The sequence below is a fragment of the Colius striatus genome, chromosome 2, assembly GCF_028858725.1.
Source record: "Colius striatus isolate bColStr4 chromosome 2, bColStr4.1.hap1, whole genome shotgun sequence".
Classification (NCBI taxonomy): Eukaryota; Metazoa; Chordata; class Aves; order Coliiformes; family Coliidae; genus Colius; species Colius striatus.
Genome location: NC_084760.1, coordinates 43036510 through 43060037, shown reverse-complemented (window position 1 = coordinate 43060037; position 23528 = coordinate 43036510). Strand labels below are relative to the sequence as shown.

At 37.2% G+C, this 23528-nt stretch overlaps 1 protein-coding gene across 1 annotated transcript in view; it reads right to left on the bottom strand.

Annotated features, from left to right (window-relative positions):
• Window positions 1-14941: 14941 nt before the first annotated feature.
• The window catches only part of TFAP2D (transcription factor AP-2 delta), a 50887-nt gene continuing 42300 nt past the window's right edge, over window positions 14942-23528 (bottom strand). The window contains exon 8 of the mRNA XM_010197973.2: window positions 14942-15161. Coding sequence (XP_010196275.1) covers window positions 14942-15161 — 220 coding nt within the window. The remainder of the gene's footprint in view (window positions 15162-23528) is intronic.

Here is a 23528-nt window from a genome sequence, read left to right as displayed (position 1 = left end):
TGGCTTGTTATCTGATGTGAGAATACTTTTTTTTCCTCCAGTATCATCCTAAATTTCTTTTAAAATTCCTCTACTCTCTTAACTTGCTTTCTGGAAGTAGGTGCACAGATATTATGACTGTAGGCAACGCTTTAGGGAGTTTAAAAATTCTGGGTAGATGAAAAGAGACATAGTAAAGTCAGGAAACCACATCTATAGGTGAAATGTATTGCAGGCTCACAAAATTGCTCACATTATATCCAGAATCAACCTATACCCTGGTTGCTCCCTTCAGTTTCCTCTCCTATTTCCCTGTGTCCATAGAAGTCTTTACCTCAAGTAATAGCAGGGTCATAAGCTAAAATTCTCATTATCTGTGGTTTCAAGTGAGTTAAAGTCCCTTCCCTTCCCTTCCCTTCCCTTCCCTTCCCTTCCCTTCCCTTCCCTTCCCTTCCCTTCCCTTCCCTTCCCTTCCCTTCCCTTCCCTTCCCTTCCCTTCCCTTCCCTTCCCTTCCCTTCCCTTCCCTTCCCTTCCCTCCCCTCATAGGTTAATAAATAAAACAGTGACAAGGAATATTTCTGTATACTCATTTTCCTTATTATTCAATGGTTCATAGGATCATGGCATGGTTTTGGCCCATGTTAGCAATTTCAGGCAGCTCTCAGGCATAGTTTGGGATTTGGGAAAGAGCAGATATTGCTCCAGGATACAGATCCAATATGGCTACTTGGTTTAGAGACCGACATATGAGCTATTTTGTGTCATTTACTCATAGCACATAGTTCACATAGTCTGATTCGATGTTTTGATCTAATGATTTGTTTTATCTACTGAAAGAGAACTTACGTTACAAAAAATTTCAAGCACTTGTGCTTTGAAAATCAATTTGGTTTATGCAGTTTAGGAATACTTTCCTAAAAATGTAATGATGGTTAAGAAAGACTCATAAAATTGCTATGCCATTTTGCCAACATTGATTTTTATTGCTGAAGTTCTACAGGTATGTTTTTTCTCCTACTAGATAATTAAGATTAATTCGACTTTTGTCTCGGGGGCTTCAGGCTGGGTTTTATCCTGTCAAAATAAAAAAAGTAGTTTCACAGTTCCCCAAATGACCAACCTTGTTTCAGTATTTTTTTTTTAAATGTAAATCTCAGGTAGCCAGAGTTTCTTCTAAGTTTGAGGTGAATCTGTTAGATTTCAGTGAAAAGATAAAATGAAAATATCCTTTAAAAAGCATGGGATATAAAAAAAGGGACATTATCAGTGTAATGGAGAGAGGATTGGAATTCAGAATGGTTCCCTCTCCCAACCCTACTTAATGGCTTCCATGTGCATGGCCTTGGCCAAGACCTGCTTTTTCACTGAAGTGCAATTCCAATTTGCTTTGTTATCTTTTAATCCTCAGTCACAAAATAATAGAATGCTAGGATCATAGAATCATTATGGTTGGAAAAGACTGTTAAGTTTATTGAGTCCAACCCCTCTCCTCACAGTGCCAAGCCCACCACTAACTCATGTCCCTCAGTACCTCAGCTAAATGGCTTTGGGGACACCCCTACTTCCCTGAGTAGTCTGTGCCAGTTTCTAACAACTCTCTCAAGGAACAAGTTCTTCCTCATCACAAATCTAAACCTCCCCTGATGCAACTTGAGCCCATTTCTTCTTGTCCTATCATATCAGTCATTATAAAAAAATAATTTAAAGAAACACAATCACATTCTAGAAGTGTGAACATCGGGAAGATGTTTGGCTGACAAAAAATAAAAGAGGTCAACATTGCAGCAACAGGATTCAGTAAAGCTTCCTGTTCTGTCCAAACCCCTTATACGTGTAGAATCTTTTGTGCAAACAAAGGATGAGTTTCTCTCAGTCCCTATGGTTTTCTATTTGTGTATCCTCTGAATACGGGAACAGTATGAAGTAGAGCAGCCAGTCTATCTTGTGTAAGTCATGAAAATAACTGCAGATAGAGCAGGAAGTGGGTGATGGTCAGAGATTATTAAAAACAAAAGCTGAAATTGCTCAGTTGATCTAATTCCTGCAGAACAGTGCCCAGAAAAACTCCGTGGAGTAACTGCTGAATGAACTGCAGTGTATCTTGTAGAAGAATTAATATTAATACTGTGTTGATTTTACTTTTTAAATCCATGAACATAAAATATTTTTGTAACTTAATGAATTGTTCCTTTCTTACTATCTCTAATAAAGATACAAATATGTTTTCCATTCTGAGTTTGGCTGAACTTGAATCTTAAACCAGTAAAATCTCTGGTTGGATATATCTGTTAACCCTTTTCTGTTATCTATATCACCTCATTATTAAGATGAAGCTTGTTGCATTTTTCATTATATAGGGGTTACTCTTATATGTCACAGAATCACAGAGTGACTGAAGTCGAAAGGGACCTCTGGAGCAAATCTAGCCTGTCTTCCCTGCTCAAGCACGGCTATCTAGAGCTGGTTACCCACTTTCAGATGCCTTCTGAATATCTCCAGGGAGGGAGACTCTAAAACCTTCCTGGGCAATCTGTGTCAGTGCTCAATCATCCCTCACAGGAGAAATGTATTTCCTGATGTTCAGAGGAATCTCCCGTGCTTTTCAGTTTGTGCCCATAGCCTCTGATCCTGTCACTGGGCATCACTGAAAAGAGCTTGGTTCCATCCTCTTTGCATGCTTCCTTCAGATATTTATATACATTTATACCCATCTCCCCATCAAGCCTTCTCCAGGCTCACAACTCTCTCAGTTTTTCCTCATGAGAGATGTTCCAGGCTCTTAATCATCTTAGTGAGCCTTCACTGGACTTTCTCCAGTATGCCCGTGTCCCTCTTGTACTGAGGAGCCCAGAACTTGACACAGCCTCCAAGTGTGGCCTCACCAGTGCTGAGAAGAGAGAAATGATCATCTCTCACCTGCTTCCAGCATTCCTTGTCGTGTAGCCCAGGATACTGTTTTACCACCTTTGTGAGAAGGGCACATTGTTGACTCTTGTCCAACTTGGTGTCCAGCAAGACTCAAAGGTCTTTTTCTGCAAAACTTCAGACAAGGTTTTGGCATGACATCAGTGATGTCACATCACTTCATTCCGTTCACCCACAGCTTACTTGAAAGGTACATATCAGAAGGGAGCATAATAATCCACCTTTCATTGCTTCACATCTGTGACAGATGCAAGATGACCTTTATGACTAAGTACATGAAGTTGTTTCATTTACTTTGACACGAGACATTATTGTCCTTCTACCCTCAAGTCTGAGCTCATACTCAATTGATAGATGTCTATGACCAACAATTCCCTTTCAGAATCACTGCTTTCCAGAGCAGATCCCACCAAATCTTGGAGAAAAGACATGTATTTTCTTCTTAGATACACAAATTAATTTTTCCTCAGTTAATAAACTGTTTCCTGACATCCAGCTTATTGAACAATCCAGATCATGGTTCCCCTTCACCAATTTTCCCCACAATCTTTCAACCACTTACAAATGTTATTATCAATGATCTTATATATTCTCATTGATGAGAATATAAACTAATGTCAGGGAAGGAACGTAAATCTGAAACTCTATTAGAAATTCCCGTGCTTAGTCATTATTCTCCCTTCTTCATCCATTTCAGGTTCAAATAGATGGTTTTAAATCCATTTAATACATTTAGCATTTTGTCTAATTGTTAAAATTGTAATCAACATTGCTGTGGTTGCAAGCTAAATGTGCTCTGGAAGTCTATCAAATTTGTAATCTCATTAAAAGGAAGAAAAATAGGTTCATTTGACAGCATCTATTTTCTGTAAACCCATATTGATTAGTATTAATTATATTATCCTCCTTTATTTTTTTTTATTAATTGAGTTGTCAGTCAGATAATTCATTAGTGAGAACAGAACTGACGCCAGACTGCTAAGCATCTAATTATATGGATTTTTCTGTTAATATTTTTAAAATTTTAGCAACAAATTAGATTTTATGCTTCAGCAAGTTATAAAAAAATTAAATATTTATTTTCCAGACAACTGATCATTTATCCAAAAACTCCTCAGTCTGTCATATTCTAAGATATATGAGCAATCAGAGATAGTTATTCCTTTGTTCTTATCCATAGGGCTTGTTATCATCTTCTGAGTCATTAGTAATAGTTGCTGTGAGAGACAGGTTACTGAACCTGCTAACCTGGTTTGATACTGCTTTTAGTCTGGACTGATACACACTAGTATAATCTCTACCCAAGTACTCACTTGTCTAGAGCAAAATCCAGACAGACTTCTAAATGAAAATCTCACCTAGCAAACAGGATATTTTTTTCTATTCCTGAGATTTTGTGAGCCTAAAAGTCAAATGAAAACAAGTGTATTTCCATGATTTTAAGTGGACCTTTGAAAATGAAAAGGTGTTAGGTGTAAGGAAAATAAAAATCTGAAAAAGCCTGCAAAGCATTTCCACTCTTTGTGCCACCTCGTCCCCTTGACATGGATATGGAATCAGAACAACTGCTTACATGAATCTTACACATTCTCTGCAGAGCAGAAACTGAAATACAGAAAACTGTATTTGTCTTAAGAAACATGAAAACTCTGTGTGGATAATCCGCACATCTAAAAAGTACAAGTGTCACAAACTAAAATTCGGAGATTAGTATTTATATATGAACTCTTGTGAAACATAGTCTTCCTACTAGAAGTAAGTTGAATGTTACTCAACTGTGTAGTATATTTACAGTGTGATTGCAGGATAGTAATTTTGGTGAGACAGGAGATGTTTTGGAATGGTCACTTGGGTTTCTGGGGGCTGAAGAGAATCCAGTTTTTCTGTTGTCGTTTTGAGAATGGGAATTTTGGAGAATCATTGAGGAATATTAAAAGAATAAACATCTTGAGCACTGCCTGCAATCTCTGTTACTTTCCTGTACTCTTAAACTGCTAGAACAGATCCTGGCAAAGTTTTGGCTTGGACTAAGTTTCCCCAGCTTGCAGGAAAAACTGTAACACAAGTCAGAAACATTTCCTATTCTGTAGTCTGGATGCAGCCATCTCCTTTGAAGGGAAAAAGTCATGCTGTATTACTCCGCAAATTTCACATTTGTGAGGAGTAAAACAAGAAATGCTACAAAATAAAGGGGGGAAATACTGCTAATAAACGGAATTCTCTGGAATTAATCCTGGTCCAATTGACATTCATGGGGATTTTTTTAATTGACTCAAGGCTGAATAGGGTTGTAGCCCCAAGTATTAAGTAGGATGTAGTGTGATACTGGAAAATAAAAGAGATCATTTTTCTTTGTAAGAACGTAAGAGGTTCCCTTTGAACTTGCATTTAGAGGAGATAAGAAAAAGCTCATTGATGATAATGAATTATTGTCTTTTGGCTTTGATTTCATATTTGTCCCTCTTACCACATAGTCCGGGTTGATAGTTGCAGTGACACTTTTGTCTGATTTAAACAATGTGCAGGTATTTTATGGAAAGCTTTTAATGTTGGACAAGACAATCTTCCGAGGTCCTTTCCAACCCTTAAGATACTGTGATTCTGTGATCTTCCTCAGGAAAATCTGTCTTTACTGCACTTTGCACGAAGTTTGAGATTATGTGTGTGTCAGAAGTGGCTGGTAGGAACATTTTATGTAATGTAACATAATCAGCTATTGTAAAGGAGCAGATAGTGGTAAGAAGCTACTTATGAAAGCTGAGATCACAGACTCTCGAGAGAAGCTATCCAGAAGATACTAATAGCAGCTGAATTGGATAGTCAAAATACCATCCTAATTGAATGACTACTGAATAGCATTCAGCTAAAATTTTGGCAGGCAATTAATAAGAAAAAGTGAACAGAACTGCAAGCATATGTACTAATAAATACAGAACAAAATATATTCACTGCCTCAAATACTGATTTTGTTTCTTGAAATAGCTGAAAGACCATCTAGATCATCTGGTCCCATTGCTTGTACATCTTGCAAAGTGGGGAATCTGTCACTTCCTAGTGCGAACACCATTGCAGCACAGGCTAGGGACCATACTTCGTTTGATTTGTGGCTAAAGATTAATTGCACAGGTATGGCCAGTCATCTCAAGACCAGAGATCAGTCCAAGTATTGTTTATCAGTGCTAATTAACCAAACCCAACCAATCAATCAACAACAACAAACATTTCTGAACTTCATGGTGAACTACTGGTACAGTTTTGCCATAAGCTTGTTGTCAGATTCTTGCATGTGTCTTTGTGGTAGCTGTTTCTGAGGTGATCTGATTCTTTTTTTCTCAAGACAGCAACTTTGAGTTTAGCTAAGCAGATTAATAACAGCCAAGGATCTGGATCAGAGGGTGTAATACCAGTTACCAAACTGCAATTGAAATAATTATCCAGTCTGTTGGAAAAATTGAGCATGCAAAACTGGAGGACAGAATGAACTACAGATACAAGCTGCTACAAGTGTTTCTTCAAGGTCAGTAATTAAATCCTGAGCTGAACAAATGGTGATCATTTAATCTTAACTGAAGGTAAGTTCAGTGTTTGTTTTTTTTTTTCTTTCAACTTCAGTATTTAGTCAAGCTAGGTTTCCTCTGACATCAAAAGAGACACTCTAAACAACTAGTCTAAATAGATATTTGACTTCTATGCCTAAAATTGGAGACCTATGCAAAGCTGTGGTTTTGTTTGGGGCTCATGGAAAGGTAGATTCAAGGGAATTAAAAACTAATGCTATGATAACAATGAAAAGCAGGCAAAAGTCAGTCATATATCTCTTCATTCTACTCCAAAATGACTAAGTCCACAGTGCTCATTGCTACCGTAGTATGTTTGCCTTGGTAAGGAAGCGTAGTTGTTTTTTTGCTTACTCAAAACACTTGATGCCTCCACAAGCATTGTATTCTTCTGATGTAGTTTCACAACTGGTTTTGTTACACCTTTTGTTAAACCTTTTTTTTTTCCTGATGAATAAAGAGTTGCTTGTTTGTCTTTCATGTTTAATTTTAATATCATAAACAATTTTCAAGGGAAAATTTTCTCACTTATTTCCCAGATCCAAGTTTGACGAGTAAAGCAATAATATCTTGGCATGCTTCTATTAGTGTATTCACAGAGTACCCAGTTCCACTAATATGCTCTTTACTGACCCTTCCTAATTTTCTGTGTAGTTTTATTATTAGCTTTGCACTGCATATTAATTAGCAAAGATTCAGTGCATTAATAACTCCTTAATTTAGCTCGCCATAATGATGGCCCAGAGTGGTTCATTAATATTTGTGTTAAATGCATTAATTAATTTAAAAAAAAACACATGTAAAAACTAGATAACTCTAGTAGTAGTAGTCATCCTCTTGCCATAATTTGTCCAGTCCAAGGTTCTAGATCTAATCATAAAATGGTTTGGGCTAGAAGGGGGTTTAAAGCTCATTTCATTCCAACTCCCTGCCATGGGCAGGGACACCTTCCACTAGACCATGTTGTTCAAATTTCCATCCAATCTGGAGTTTATATACAATGCTGAGATGGATCCATGGGGATCTGTGGGAAGTCCATTCTCTTCTGCAGTGGCAGATGGACACTATGCAAATACTCCTGGACTGCTGGAATGCAGCAGATGGCTACATGTGGGCTACTGAATCAAAGTGGTACTACTATGCATATCAGCTGTATTGTACACGCCTGATTCCTGAAAGACAATTTTAATACTACTTCAGATTTCTTTGATCCAAGATATACACAAGGGACTGACAGATATAGTGAAGCTATGGGACCTTGATCCTTCTAGAGAAGCAGTGAGAAGTCAGGTAGACAAGACTGTCTAAAATATCACTCGAAGTTTATATATGAATGATTGATTCATGCCTTCTGTGTGTCTGTGGTATAAAATGACAGCAAAATGTGTCTTGATTATATTTATATGGATGTACCTAGTGTGCAAGATCCTAAATGAGCAGAACTCTGGTGTAATCCTAGTAATCCTTTCTCCAAAAGCTTGATATTGTAAATTGCTTCAGAAACTGTATCTATATACCACTAATTTAATATCTCTCTGTTAAAAAAACCAATATAAAGCTGACCTTGAACATAACATCCTTTCCATTAAAGTCTGAAATTCCCACTAATTTCTTTGGGTGTCTTTTCTGCAGGAAGATGAATCTAAATAGCATGAAGAGGTTAGATATTTGATTAGGTTTGGCTTTTGATACCTACCTAGAAACTAAATGGTATTTTTCAGTGAAGTGTAAGTGAACACTCAGCTTCTCTTCCATAAGTGGGAGTTCTGTTGTTGAACGTATGGACAAGTATTATCATGTATACTTCATAAATTCTGCTAATTCTGGGAGTTGAGACACTCAGCATTTTACAGATTTGATCCTTTTTTTGCTTTGAATGCTTACTTTGAACGCAAATTTGCCTAAGCTCTCTGTATGAAGTTTACATATAAAATCTGGCAGAGATGGATTTTTTTTTCTATTACATTTTCCTTTTCATCTTCTTGTTTTGGAATGTCTACAAATTAGAGGCTACTTGTGCATATTGACATGTATTTTGGCACCTCATTTCTGCAAATCTCAGCAGGTTTATCTTCTTTTTGTTTTAATGGAGTGGAAAATTTCCACACCAAAGTGAGAGATAGCAGAGGTAACCTCTCATGTAATCGTGTTTAAAATACTGCTGAATTTGTCACTATTTTCCTCTGACTTTGGAGAATAGCATATGCAGAACTGATCAGAGGATTTCATTATATCACCTGGGAAACTATATTTCCCAGAAAATTAAAGGGGTAATATTAATCATTTTTAGGAAACAGAGAGTAGGGGTTGGATAAATCAAGTTTAAACACGTGAGAACTGACTCCAAAACCATTTCCCTTTTCACCTGAAATCCTTCTGAAGTTTCTGTCTTTGCATCTTTGCTCTTCATGTGTCATTGTCTAAAATTACTCATCAAGTCATTTCTGCAAACACTGAACCAACACAGAAAGAAGGGTTGTGATCAGGTTCCCAAATAGTTTTGAAACTAAGTATATCTAGGAAATTACTTTAAAACCCCACTTCCCTCCTCAACCCCCAGTAATACTTTTCAGATCCATTTGTTTTGGAAAGTTTGGCTAAACATCTAAGCTAGAGTTGTTTCAGGTTATACCTGAAAAAAAACGCTGTTACTTCTAAAGACCTTTTTGTTTTGTTTTGTTTTGTTTTTTTCCTGGAAAGAGTTAAACCTTGTGCCACAACACTGTGATCAAAATCTGGAGTGAGAGCATTGGCAATGAACCCAAACCATTGTTGGAAGTAGGACTTGGAAATGAACTGCTGTACTTTCAGGGAGAAGATTAAATAATTAGAGACTGTGGAGATGTGGATTTGATTGCCAGCCTTTCCGCACAAATCATAGGCAATGCTGATGGCATACATCTAAAATTAGTCTGGTCATCTAAATATTAAGTGTCTAGGGTTAATAGTTTTTCTAGATTGCATCCATTGTCAGTGGATAGGGACTAGAATTTCTACCACTTTTCCTCTGATGTCAATTGAAAGAGATTAATCTAAGGCAAGTCATCTCAGCATTGGATTCCTGAGTTAGGACAGTACAAACTGCCTTACAGTATATATTTTGTTGTAACAAGCATTAAATCTTCACTCTAGATGAAGTAACTATTTAATACAGCTGCAAATAAGTTGGAGAAATCCCAAATTTAATCTCTGTATAAACTAATTTTGTTGCTGTAACATGGGAATAGTATTATTGTCATTCCTCTTCTTTGTGTGTCTTATCTGTGAGATGGAAATTCTAGGTTCTGTAATGTTGTAGATCTTGTTCCTAGACAGGTTTGTCCATCTCTGTTTATCCATAGATGGAAATTATTTCCAAGCACCAGACAAATCGGAGTTAAGTCAACATAGATTTTATTGCCGTGAAATGTTTGATCAAATGTGGTCATTATCTTCATAGACTCATGTAAAACAGGTAGCTTGTATAGGAAATAGAAATATAAAAGATTATGTTTTTCACCACTGAATTATAAATTAAGTTAAATTAAGTCGAAGGAAAAAAATCCCGAAATAAAGAAAACCCCAAAACCAATAAATAGGACATTTTTTTTTGTTGGTGACCAAGTGCACACTCACATTTAAATACAATCACAACAGCTGCTGTATAGAACAGAATGAATTATACAAAATAAAGAAAACTAAAGAACAGCAATAAAACAAAGATCAGACCTTTCCAAATGACCTTCACCTGGCAAAGGAAAATGACTTTATCTTCCTCCCCCATTCCCCACACAGCTGTACTTGAAATCTTGTTGAACCTGTAATGAGGGCAGAGGCAGAGGATATTTTTATAAACACAGTTCCTGTATAATTATGTTTATTGATTCTTCCTTGTGTCGCAGGCTTGTATCTTCTATTAATGTTATTTTTTCTTGTCCTTAAAAATAATTAGAACAGCAGAACTAACTCTCCAAAGGATAAACAAAATTCAAATGACCTTGGAATTCATCAGCAGCCCTTTTGAATACCTAAGACATCTAAGAACAAAAACTGCTTGTTGGTATTAGGAAACAAACAAACAAAAAGCAGTTAGAAAAGTTGGCTCTTAGGACAATAAAGCAGCCCTTCTTGAGCCTGGCTGCAAAATTGTGAGCCGCAGCTGTGCCACTAAGTCACGTTCAAAGGAAGAGATGAGCTAGGGAAATATTTACACAGAGGTCCAGGATTTGGAAGGACTATACATTGTGCCTGCTTTGTAGCAGACTTTATTGTTTTTAGGAAAAGTTAAAGAAAAGCTTCAAAGAGCAGATTCCTTGTTGATTTGGAGAGCTGAAGTCTTTTCCCAGTGAATGTTGGAGTTTATCTTTAAAAAAAAGAAGTAAATTAAAGGTCCAAATTCACTCCTTGTGCCAGTTCTCCAAGGCAACAGAATGACACCTAGAAGGAGATAGGGTGGCAGCACGGAGGACAAAATTCTTTACAGTCTTCAGTTGTAGGTGTCAGGATCATCTCTGCTTGTCTGTAGTTCCCTTTATAGGCCATACAAATGCTGTTCCAATTCTCATCATCTGCATAAAGTTCTCCCTCCCTTTGCAATTCATCTCTGCCATATAATGATACTAATGGAGGGCTGTGTGAACAGAGATCCAAATCTTAGGCCAGAGATTGGCAGTGAGAATGTCACTCCTAGCTCTGCTGGAGACTTATCTTCTAAACTTAGTCAACACATGAGCTCTTTGAACTCACTGTAAGAAACACTTTACTTTAGAAGGAAAGGCAGGAGATTAGACAGTATGTTTAACTTATGAGTAAATTGCTAATAAATCCAAGTATCAACAGCTGGTCTTTGTGAGTTAAATTTATCTGGACTTAATATAAGAAGTAAATTCAGAGACCTACAAGTATTGGGAGATTTGTGGTGCAAAAAGAGTAATTCATATGTATACAAAGATAAGCTATGGGCTGAAGTCCAACAGGATCCAAATACTCAGACAGCACTTGAGCTATGAAGCTGTTTTGTAATCTACTTTACCAAGGAGATGGGACTAGATGATCTCTAGAGGTCCCTTCCAAACCATACCATTCTATGATTCTATTTTTGGGATTTAAAAAATCATAAGGATTCAAACTATGGAAGTTTGGATATTTTCCTGTACTTTGATATTTTTTACCTGAATGGGATATTGAATTCCATGAACTCGCAAAAGGAGAACTTACAGTAAAAGGTACAAATATACTTGACTTTTCAACCAGTGAGCACCTACTACCTTTGAACCATGCCCTTCCTTCAGGCTGGTCTAATTCATCAATGTGTTTTAAGATGACAACACTTCTGTAGACAAAAGGACTAAGAAAATATTTTTTAGAAAGACAACATGGGAATACTGTGCAGATATAAATAGGTGAGAACCATCTGTTTCCCAGATGAGGCTGGGAACATCAGTGTATTCATTGCTTACAAGCACACTGAAAGTTCTAATTTCAAAAACCAAAGGCATTTTGAAACCAAACTGCTCTGATAGGCAGTTCAGCAGAAAAGGCAGTAGTAATTATATTTTTTCTCCATAAAATTATTAAGTACAACTGGAAATAAAAAAAAGAGAGAATGTGAACGTCAACAAACTTCCAAGTATCTTTTAAAAACAAATTTGTTTTTAAAGTGTGCTAATAGACTAAAGGAATAAACCAGTAAGTTTGGGATGGAAATGCAGATATCTTTTTAATGGTAATAATATATAGCAGTTCAATCAGGTTGAATTAGATCTGTGTTGAACCTTATAAAAAATATGTAATGGTCACTAAGTAAAAAACTGGAAGTTCTGAGACTTTAAGACTGCTCAAGTTTATTAATAGATCAAAAGGTAATCCATGACAAAATCAGTTTGTTGATTGCAGAGCAGAGGCTCATAGTGATTATGTAAAACCAAAAGATGCAAATTTTAAAATAAATAATTGCTTTTTTCGTGTGGCAAATCTGCATATCTGACATACTCAGGTTGTTGATTCCTCTCCTGTCCATTTTCTCCCCCTTAGTTTGGGCAACAGAAAAAGTGGATTGAGTTTCCTTTTAATTTTTAATGATAGTTAGCTACTTTCACATTCAAGTACTTAATGTTCTAGAACAGTTCCACTATATTTCTGTTGAAGATATCTCTAGGAATCATTTATTTGATTTTAACACTTCTCCAGAGGCATTGGAGTGAAATATTAATTCAGTAAAGTTTAAGTTCTGTTAGACACTTTACTTAGTGTGTTAAAGAAGTGCAGTCCCACTGAGATACATCTATTTCCCTGAATGCATAGAGAGTGCCCAGATAGTACTGAAGTAAGTATCTAAGTTATATATCTACCACGACCAAGGACAAATATGGGCAAAATTATAGAATTTAGGTGGTCTTTTTTTTTTTTTTAAATTTTATTTTTGGTAGATTTCCTTGTTAGTTTCTAGCATGTTTTCTCACCATCATGGCAATGTCCTTTCTGACTTCAAGAGGAAGGACATCATGCCATAAGCACTCTGTTTCCTTCCATACATTTGGAAGGTGATGCTGATCTTTTTAACTTAGTTTGACTCCCTAGATCATGGCTGTAAATGCCCTTAGATATTTGTCATAGTCCTTAGGTTTAGTTTAAAGCTGGTCATCCAAGATGTAATGCATGCTAACTAGTTCTTGAAAGCTATGATATAGACACGTGTGCATAAGTGCTTTTATCTTTGCCTTCTTTTATACTTAGATGAGAAAAGTACACACTCTCAGGGCATGATTTGTCCTTACTTTGAGGTGAGATAAAATGTGTACTGTAAATGCCTTTTTATCTCCACTGATCATAGGAAGCTGATAGTGATTAATCCAGTTGCAGTTATGCACAATGCAAAATGCCACCATTACGTGCCAGCTATTACTTATGGACAATGACTGACACTTCTATATGACCCCTTCTACCTCTCCTAGATGCTTGTTGTGCAAGTCAAGAGGCCATTGATAGATACCAGGATCCTCCAGCTCCTCATGCAGGTGAGTCCGGCTCTCCCATAGGTTTCATGTCATATCTGTCAACATTTTGTAGCTGTCTCATATATCCTAAAACATCTCAGATGACTCACCTACATGTAGACAATTGTTATTTCTTATCATAGAACAAGGTGAATGGAAGAAAAGAACTAGTTCTGCTGATCTTAAAAGGAGTTTAGATGGACAGCCTAACCACACCTTGTAATATCAGTCCTTCCTAATTTTGTCAATGAAGTGATGTCAGTGAAAAAAGAAAAGGAATGCAACAAAAGTCTTGTTGAAGAAGTTAGAATGTAACTGGAAAAAACCTCTTGAGTTCAAGAGGTCTGAGCTCAAACTATATCTTCAATGCTTTCTATATAAGGATGTGGTAGGTGGAAAAGTCATATTTCAAAAGTACATTAACAAGGTTATTACCACTTAGTTTCTGTAGTCTAAACTAATCTGTTTTATCTGTTATTTCGGTTTTATTTTAGTTTATTTTTGGTGAGTGGATTTTGTTAGACCTCTGCACCTCAGCTGGATTTCTAAAGACAATAAAGCTGCAGAAACAATCTACTGAGGAAAAGAAAGCATCATAACATCAAGGCAACACAAAAGGTGACTCCCAATTGCCTGCATTGATCCTGTTGAACAGTGACCTAGGTATGGTAGATTGTCGTGTTGGGGGACCAGGGGCTGAGAAGATAGAGAGAAGAAGCCCATGTTGTCATTCAATATAGAGTTCACAAAGGAATCAGGGCTCTTATTATCAAGGGGTTTTTTTTTTCATTTTAGTCTGCCATGCTCTTTTCTTAAGAGACACCATGGCTGCTGCTTGAATGGTCAGGACAAATTCCCAATAGGTTCTGGCCTCATTCCAGTGCAGCTTTATTGTACATTCCCATGTGGGGAAGAGCAGATCCTCACACCAAATGGTTCATTGGTCTCATGACCCAAGAATTCCTCTTTTGCCAGGTTTCCATCTGGTTTTCCCAAGGATGAGTAGGTCAGGCATTTCTGATGGATCAGAGGAAGCCTTTCTTTCAATCTATCCAACATGCAAGCAAAATTAGGATGCTGGAACTGCATGTCCTACAACTGATGCACTGGCCCTACCTCTGCTGCCAGAGAAGAAAGTGCTTCAAATTTCATGTGCCACCTCAGCCAAGTCCAGAAGTGCTTATAAAAAACAGTGTTAGTGTATAATTCAGAACAATCAAATACTACGTGCACGAAAAAAGTAGTTTAGAGCAACATAAATTTAAAAAAAGTGACAATTTCATCACAATTACTGTACACTGCTGTTCTTAGAGTTAATACTTTCCTCTCTCACGCTCGCTCTTTCTCTCTGTTTTAATCTTTCTTTTTTTTTTTTTCTTTTTCTTTTCTTTTTCCCCCTTTTTTTTGGATTTGGTCCACCGGAGATAAATCACCCTCAATGATATATATATTTAAAAAAAATATCAGCAGCAAGACTCTCTTGAAATAGATTCTGTTTGATGTAGCTAGTCTGTCTTTTCTGTTTTGCCCTCTTTCACAGCAGCCTCTGAAGTTTTCCGCAGGGGGGCTTTCTCCGAGTTGGCGTGTCCTTGGCCGGATTCCGCCGCTCCTCCGTTTTTGTGCGATGTGTGCTTTTCCAAGTAGTTCAGCATTTCACTGAGAACAGTTTGGAAAGTGCTTAGGGCAGCACATATTGCAGGAGTTCCAAAACCATGAGTGATCAAACTACAAATGGGAAGGAGACAGAAAAAGAAACACACACACACACATAAATATAAATGCGTTCACATGCATCAAATACTTTACAGTACACTCATTTTGCTATAGAGAAATTCAAGATTTGCTCCACAAACTATTTATTACCTGTAGGAGAAACAGAAAAGAAAAAAGTAGAGCCAAAGAGGATACTACATACAGCTTCAAAGGTTGGTTTTGGTAGGAGTCTCAGTTCTGAAACACCATGAGACAGATCCTAAGCCGATGCAGATTGACACCATGTTGTTGACTTCAGAGAGGCCAAGAAAGGATCTGTGCCCTGGACTCTCTAGCGTTGCTACTTTTTGAGTCCCAGGAGGTTTAACTTCCCTTTTCTCAGGTAAATAAAACCAGTTCTACGTGATATATTCACTCTTCAATGAAACCTGGTTACTCTATGTGGATGTATGACTGCATCTGTAGTAGGAAATTAGGTAATGTCGAGGGTGCAATCTCTGACCCTCAGCACAATTAGCATGGTTTGGCCATATCCGTGCTGCTAAGCCCTCTAAACATCCAACAGGGTAAAATCCAAACTACTTATTGGGAATAGTTCCAAGCCAATGATGATGCCCAAACAATTCACAGATGATTCACACAGGGCTAATTCAGTCAAGGTAAATTCACAGACCATCATAACCAATTAATAGTAAAAACTGCCAAGTCCCAACGGCGTTGCCCCGGTGGTGTTGAAATTTACCAGTATAGATTCACCAGGTTGCATTTTTCGACCAAATAAGGTGCTTTTTTGAAGAAAACACTGAACTTTTCTTACTTTTCTGCACTGCAAAGTAGCTGAATTTCAGTGATTCATCTCACTTAACAGCTACTGAAATGATGTATTAATACGGTTGCCAGACAGAGCTATAGTGGATTAATCTCATCTCACTTTAGAGGAACGTTTTAGGGCACATATATGTATCTACAGCTACTTGAGATGGTTTGGGCATCCAGGCTGGCTTCCACCTGCAGATCATGAAGAATGTAAATTTCCTAAAGGTCTTATCTTTTAGATACCATCTCTGTGAGGATGTCTTATCTACCCTAGGATATTAGAAATACCACTAGAGACCAGTTTTTAGGCAATTGACTTAATCTGTCTGCCTAAATATTATGTGTACAATAAAAGATGTTCCCATAAAGACCAGAGAAACTCAAATTGCAATGCACATCTTAGTATGGGCAACCAAGTTACTGTCATTGTTATAATTTTGGTAAGTGAAAAAAAATCCCACCTATATCCTTCAGATTATTAGTTTTCATTTAGAGCCATAAAGGAAAAATTATTTCAAAGATTGGAATGTCATTGAGATTTTTAAAAGATCAATTTCAGTTATTCTGATTCTACTCAGGACAGAAAGAAGATGAGAAGAACAGAAGTTGATTTTTGAGTCGTGGACATTTTTGAGAAATCAATATTAATTTGGGTGAGAAATAAAAACAACACAATAAAATATTGCAGTGATTCCAATCAAACAGTGACTATTCCCCATCCTGTGCTAGTTAAGATATTGTCTCTAGCAGCTTTCTTGATGTCTTAGACACCACATCAGTAAACACTGTCCTAGTGTGGAGAACCACATATGAGTCAGAAACAGGAACATTTCACTTCAGTGAGAATCCCTCTCATCTGCATTTTGACCTTCGAGTCTTTCCAGCTGTAAAGGAGGTTATACTGCATGTGGACAATTGCGAGGATGCTGAAAGTATCAAAAATTAAAAACCTGTAAAAGTATCAAAAAATGGAAAAGTAAAAAAAAATGAAAAAGGATCCAAGATATCTTTTAGAGTGATCTTTTTGTCTGGTGGACATGGGAACTCTGTTTGCTAGGAAAGGTGGTATCCTAGGGAAGACACCAAGCATATGAGAGTCAACCAAAACGAGAGCTTAGTTTGGAAATATCTCTCCATTTCAGACTGGGAGTAGCCTAGTCTTTTATAAAAGGTCTCCCAAAGGCTATTAACAAATAACTCACTTTTAGAATGTTTATCCATCCGTCTCTAGTGTCTTTTCAAAGTAGGAATTTATGTTTAACCCCAGTTAGTAATGAGAGGGAAATTATAATTAAATATTTACCAGGACTATTTTACAGGCATCAATTAATAATGGTACACAACTCTTGAAATTTGAACTCTTAAAGTTTGGAATTGTAGTAGCATCTGGATAGTTTGCATTTATCAATCAAAAGAGGTAAATATACCTCACTTTTTTTTTTTAACCTTGCATGCCAGAAAATAAAAATTGTCATCATCATGGTCATGTTTTTAACACTAGTTAAAACAAGATCAGTAGTAGCATATAGATAAGAATATTTTTAGCCCTTTCCAGTCCTTTTAGGGACTGGATTATTTCAAGATTTTTAATTTGCATTTTGTAATTATTTCTAGTCTTCATAAGTCCAGAGAAATGAAAACATGATGGAGCTTACAATAACAGAAAGGAAAAGGAAATTCAAATATTATCATTACTATATCTGGTGATTTTTATACTGCTTGTGTGATCTTCTGAGCCTTGATTTGAGGAACTGACTATACTGAGACATACATAAAATATTTATGATCTCGCATGCAAAAAAAATCTAGTTAATTTATTTGAAAAGTTGGCAATATCTGCGATCATTCCTTTCTAGTGGATGCAAATAGTCAGTTTAACAAAGGATTGGATAGAAAAGAAATCTTCCAGTCTGCTTTCTTTGAACATTTTGTATCTTGAGCAAAAAGGAATACTACTGTGTTTAAATCACAGAATCTTAAGGTTTGGAATAGGCCGCAGAAGATCATCTAGTCCAAACCACCTGCCAGGGCAGCACCACCTAGAGTAGGTCACCCAGGAACTTGACCCGGTGTGTTTTGAATGTCTCCAGAGAAGGAGACTCCACAACCCATCTGGGCAGTCCATTCCAGTGGTCTGTCACCTTTAAAGTAAAGAAGTTTTCCTTACATTTCTTTGGAATATTTTATGTTCCAGCTTGTACCCTTTGCCCCTTGTCCTGTCATCATCACTGAGAACGGCCTAGCTCCATCCTCCTGACACCTGCCCTTTATGTATTTGTAAACATTAACAGGGTCACCCCTCAGTCTCCTCTTCACACTAAAGAGCCCCAGTTTCCTCAGCCTTTCATCATGAGGGAGATGCTCCACTTCATTATCTTTATGTTCCTGTGCTGAACTCTCTCCAGCAGCTACCTGTCCTTCTTCAACTGAGGAGCCCAGAACTGGACACAATATTCCAGATGCGGACTCATGAGGGCAGAGTGATGGCAGAGTAGAGGGAGAGGAGAACCTCTCTCGACCTACAACCCTCACACCTTGTAATATAGCCCCCCTAGATGCTATTGGCCTTCTGGCCACGAGGGCACATTGCTGCCTCATGGTCATACTGCTGCCCACCAAGCCCCCCAGCTCCCTTTTCCCTATACTACTCTCTAACAGTTCATTCCCCAACCTGTACTGGTACTTGGGGTTATTCTTTCCCAAGTGCAAGACTCTACACTTGCCCTTGTTGAATTTCATTAGATTTCTCCCTGCCCAATTCTCCAACCTGTACAGATCTCGTTGGATGGCAGCACAGCCTTCTGGTGTATTAACCACTTCCTCCAGTTTAGTACCATCAGCAAACTTGCTGACAGTGCCCTCTGTTCCCTCATCAAGATCATTAATGAATATATTGAACAGTACTGGTCCCAGCACCGACCCCTGAGGGACTTCACTAGATACAGGCCTCCAACTTGACCCTGTCCCATTGATCATAACTCTCTACCTTCCTCCTCAACCAGTTAACAATCTACCTAACTATCTGATCATCCAGTCCACACTTAAATGCTGAACAAGAGTGTAGAAAATACCAGAAAAGGATAAAATCTGATTTTAAGGTACATAAGCATAAGTGTCAGCTTGTAGATGTGTATATCAACAGTGCTTAAACTCCCACTGTCATCAAAGGGGACTTAATGTCGTTTCCTATGTACAAGAGTCTACAGTGATTTGTTCTATAACTTCTGGAACATCTGCAAAAATTTTCTAGATATGATAGAGGACTAAGTCCACCTTGTTCCTAGGTGTTTTGATGTGAGTCAGATTACCCTTGTGTATCTCACATGACACTAGATGTCAATGCTTAAGCAATGGAATTAATCCCTGGGACTTTATTCAGTACAGTCAGAGAAGTCTAGAGAAAGATTTGGCAGACGTAATGTGTGTGTCTTTATGTTGAGCTGCACCATTCTTCTGTCTACACTGAGGACTTCATCAATCTGAATAAAAATGTGTGTTTTGTACTGTTTGAGATGCCTTAGTGTAACAAGATGTCTGCATAATACAGGTAATGCAGAAGGCTTCCAGGACAACAGCATCCTTTTAAAGTAGCAATTTAGCCTGTAATGTACCACTAACCATCAAATACAACAATTTTTTTTCAAGATAGCATTGAATTTCTTATAAAAAGCCTACCCTCTGTAAATGAGATGGCGTTGCAGAGTCTCATGACAACTCTGCTTTCAGGTCTTGATGTATATATTCTTCTCTACAGATGAGGATATGCAGAGCCTATTAATTTTCCCATCTTGTTGATAGAAATTGTTTTACAGAAAATTTCTGACCATCTCTCCTTGTCATGCTCCTGTGAGGATGTATTTTTTTAGCCTCACTTTATATAATAAGAATGAAAAGGTCGAGAGGTACTATCTTCTACTTTATCTTTTTTTTTTTTTCAGTAATTCCCCTTGCTCTAATTTTGGTGGACTTTATTTCTCTTCAAGTTAAACTTTAAAAACAGCTAAGGAAGTTGGATAATTTCCCTTTGCTGATGAAAGAAGGATTCAAGTTGGGGAGAAAATCTGATTTTACATTTAAATCAGATATGACAGACAGAAGATAAATGGCAAAGCATTAAAATGTCTTTCCTGAAAGTCAAATTTAGTTGCCTGATTTTTCAGACTAACGGAAAAGTTGGTTCATTTTTCGTACACTCTACACTTATGAACTGAGTTTCTTTCATTGTAATATGTTCATTTGGCTTTAAAAGACTAAAATTAAATATGGTGGTTTCATAATGTAGTCTTCTGGGTGTTATTAGCTTTGTACTGTACCTCATTGCAGCTCCTATAAACTAGTAACTTTATTGTTCTAAAAGGCAAGGCTAAAATCTCTGATTTTGGTACTGTACATGGAGAGTTGCAGAAAGAAGGCAATGAATATCAGGCCAGTATATTATAAATCCTTATGCTTAAGGACATCCAGACCTGCCTGCAATTCTGCCCAGTGCTGTGATGCAATTATGTCTGCTCATGTTTTAATAATGGCCTTACTTAAAAGTGAAAAGATCCAAGTGTGCCTGAAGGCTTGGACTCTTCGTTTGGCAACTACCTCAAGGACTTCTCCATACACTAGGCTGGTTTAACTCTGACATGCGGCAAAAGAAACAGATTCCCTCTCAGTAGGGGAGGAAGAGGCCATCTGCACTGAATGTTTTCACCCTCATTTAAAATAAATAAATACTTAAAAAACAATAATCATGAAGAAAAAGTAAGCTTGAACTTATTGGTCAGGCTTTCTCAGAACTTTCAATATTAAATATTTCAATATTCAAATTTAACAACATATGGCAGATGACAAATAATGGAGACTGATAAGACTTTTGATGGCTGTAAAGAAAAAGGAAAAAGGTTCAAATGTCTCAATTGATAAGAAGCAACATTGTAAATTATAGATGCTTGTATTGATGCTGAGGTGCTTCTGTTGATTTCAAGGTCTGTCCTGAGAAGGTTGCCTAGAAAATTATATTGTGATAAATCGACTTCAGAAGGTCAGTAGACCTAACCACAACACAAGTTAGACTAATAGTCAAGATAAACTTGGGAACATGACCAGTATATAGTATGGGATAAGTAGTCTATAGGATTGCAGTAACAAACATCACATAAAAAAGTTGCCCTGCAAAGTAGGCCCTCATATTTGTTTTCCATTCATAACCAAACAAGCATCTTAAAAACATATTCTTAATTCCTCATAGGAATTAACTCTATTCTAGCCCAAACTAGGACAGAGTGTTAGAGTTGATGCCTCATTTTTCCAAAATCTTGTATTTCAACTCTGCATATTTTGGACCTGGTTTTCCACTCTAGAAGAATTTCCCCGGGAACATCCATAAAATATCCAACACTCTGTTTATGAAGTGATTCTGAGCTACAGACCAAAGATTAAACCATGGCATTGTGGTGCACGATTCACAAAAGTCCGTAAGTGTTTGCCAAGAAATATTTTCAGCATAGCATGTTATAGCCTCCAAATAAAACATGAGATAACCCCACAATTTGCTGGTTTTGTATGACAAAAAGATGTACAAGCTTCTGACTACTATAGATGAAAAGTGGCCTTGCTGTCCATTACTACCTGAGGAGTCAAATACACCAGTGAGACCACAGATCCAAGATGACTGGATACTTTAGAAAACGAGTTAGCATGTCCCTCAAGTGGCCACCAACTCCTTTACTGTCTCCTTTCACTTAGTCAACATTCACATCTCTGCCCTATAAGAAGGCAGAGAAATGAATCTAATTCATCCAATTTGCTACCATGCATAGACTTTTTCCAGTGAGGCAGCTAATGTAGCTGAGAAGTCCCATTGCCCTCCTCAAATGAGAAAGACCAAGCAGCATTATAAAGTTGCTGATGACAATGGACAACGCAACTTTGTAACCTAGTAATTAGGAAATGAGAGAATGGAGAATGGCTTTTTTTTTTTTTTGAGGAAAGGCAAGAGATTAAGAGATTACTTAAGAAATCTTAAGGGCTGCACTGGAAAACAAAATAAGTCTCCCAGGTTTTTTTTTTTCCTATCTTTAATGAATATATATTTGCTTTTTCCCTGATAATCTTGAAACTTACTTGTTAATGAAGAAGATAAAGAAAGAAGTCAGATTCTCATCTCTTCTCTTGACTGCTTAAATTGTGACTTTAAGGGAATCATAAGCCTCAAGATAAAAATAATTGACAATATTAGAAATTCACATCCTTCCAAAAGAGTTTTGATCATCAGCAGAGCAGGAGAGAGTGGTTGAACTCTTGCTAAGGAAAGAGGGAATCCCTGAGAAAGAGAGTGAGAGAAAATCCCGGAGGAAGGAATTCCAATACTTTTGGTAAACAAAGACCTGAGAAAATAAATTTACAAAAAAGGAAAAAAGAAGGAAACAGTGTTTTGATTACTCAGCATTATGAACCAGTGTTGTCCCTCTCAGCTAGCTGAATCTAAAACCACATTGAGAGAGATCATGGACATCAGGGAACTGTAGAGGGCACCAAAGGTGTTTTACCACAAAATTCACTCTACATCAGGCTTCTCCCAATCAGTGAATCCAAACTGAAGATTGCTGTTGCTGTTAATCAAGGTGACTTGAATTATGACAGCAGTTGCTCTACCTCCTGATTAGCAAAGAAGCTTAAAAAACAGAGAATAATATATAAGAGGAGTATGAAGGAACATCCATAAACGCAACCCACAAGTAAGGTTTTCTGCTTATCTCTTTGTCATAAGTTTAAAAACATGTTGAGCTTCAAATCCCATTTAATCGCTCTCTTTTATGCTTTGGAAAGAAGGATGCTACTTTCTCACTGCTGCCAAAGTCTAAGTCTCTGGTTTCTTGCCTGTGGCTTTTTGTGTCACCTTGTCAGTGTGATGCCAAGGCACTTGCAGGAGGATGACTGCCCCAGGCTCAGAGACTAGCTCAAAAACAAAACTCCTTAGTAGGAAGGGTATTCCGTATCATCTGGATGGCTAGGAAACACACAAAATAATTTTTGAGGATGATGATTGCTTTGATTATCTAGATTTAGTACTCTGAGCCTATTATTTTTTATCTGATTTTATGAAGATTCTGCACTGAAAGAAGTGTCTTTTGCAGGACAGTAGTTTTTCCTTTGTTGTTTTGCTGTCTTTATCTTTTATATATAAAATAAATGATGTAGATGTGATTTTGCATCTTGATGAAATGTAATCTTGAATGGAAAGATCAAATTTATCTGCTGTAATTGATGACTATTCATCTTTCCCTGTATGACGGATGGTATTAGTAATATATCTGAATTTTCCCAACACTACAGATTCTTACAGCCACAAGTGTCTCAAAAGCTGATGTAAAAGATACACCTATATTCAATTTTACAAGTGAAGAAAATGAGTCTAACAGGCTGGCTAATGAGATCAGGGAGAAACAAATACAGATCTCTAGAGACATTCAAAACCCACCTGTGCGAGTTCCTGTATGACACACTCTAGGAGGTCCTGCTCTGGCAGGGGAATTGAACTGGATGATCTTTTGAGGTCCCTGCCAGGCCTTGAGA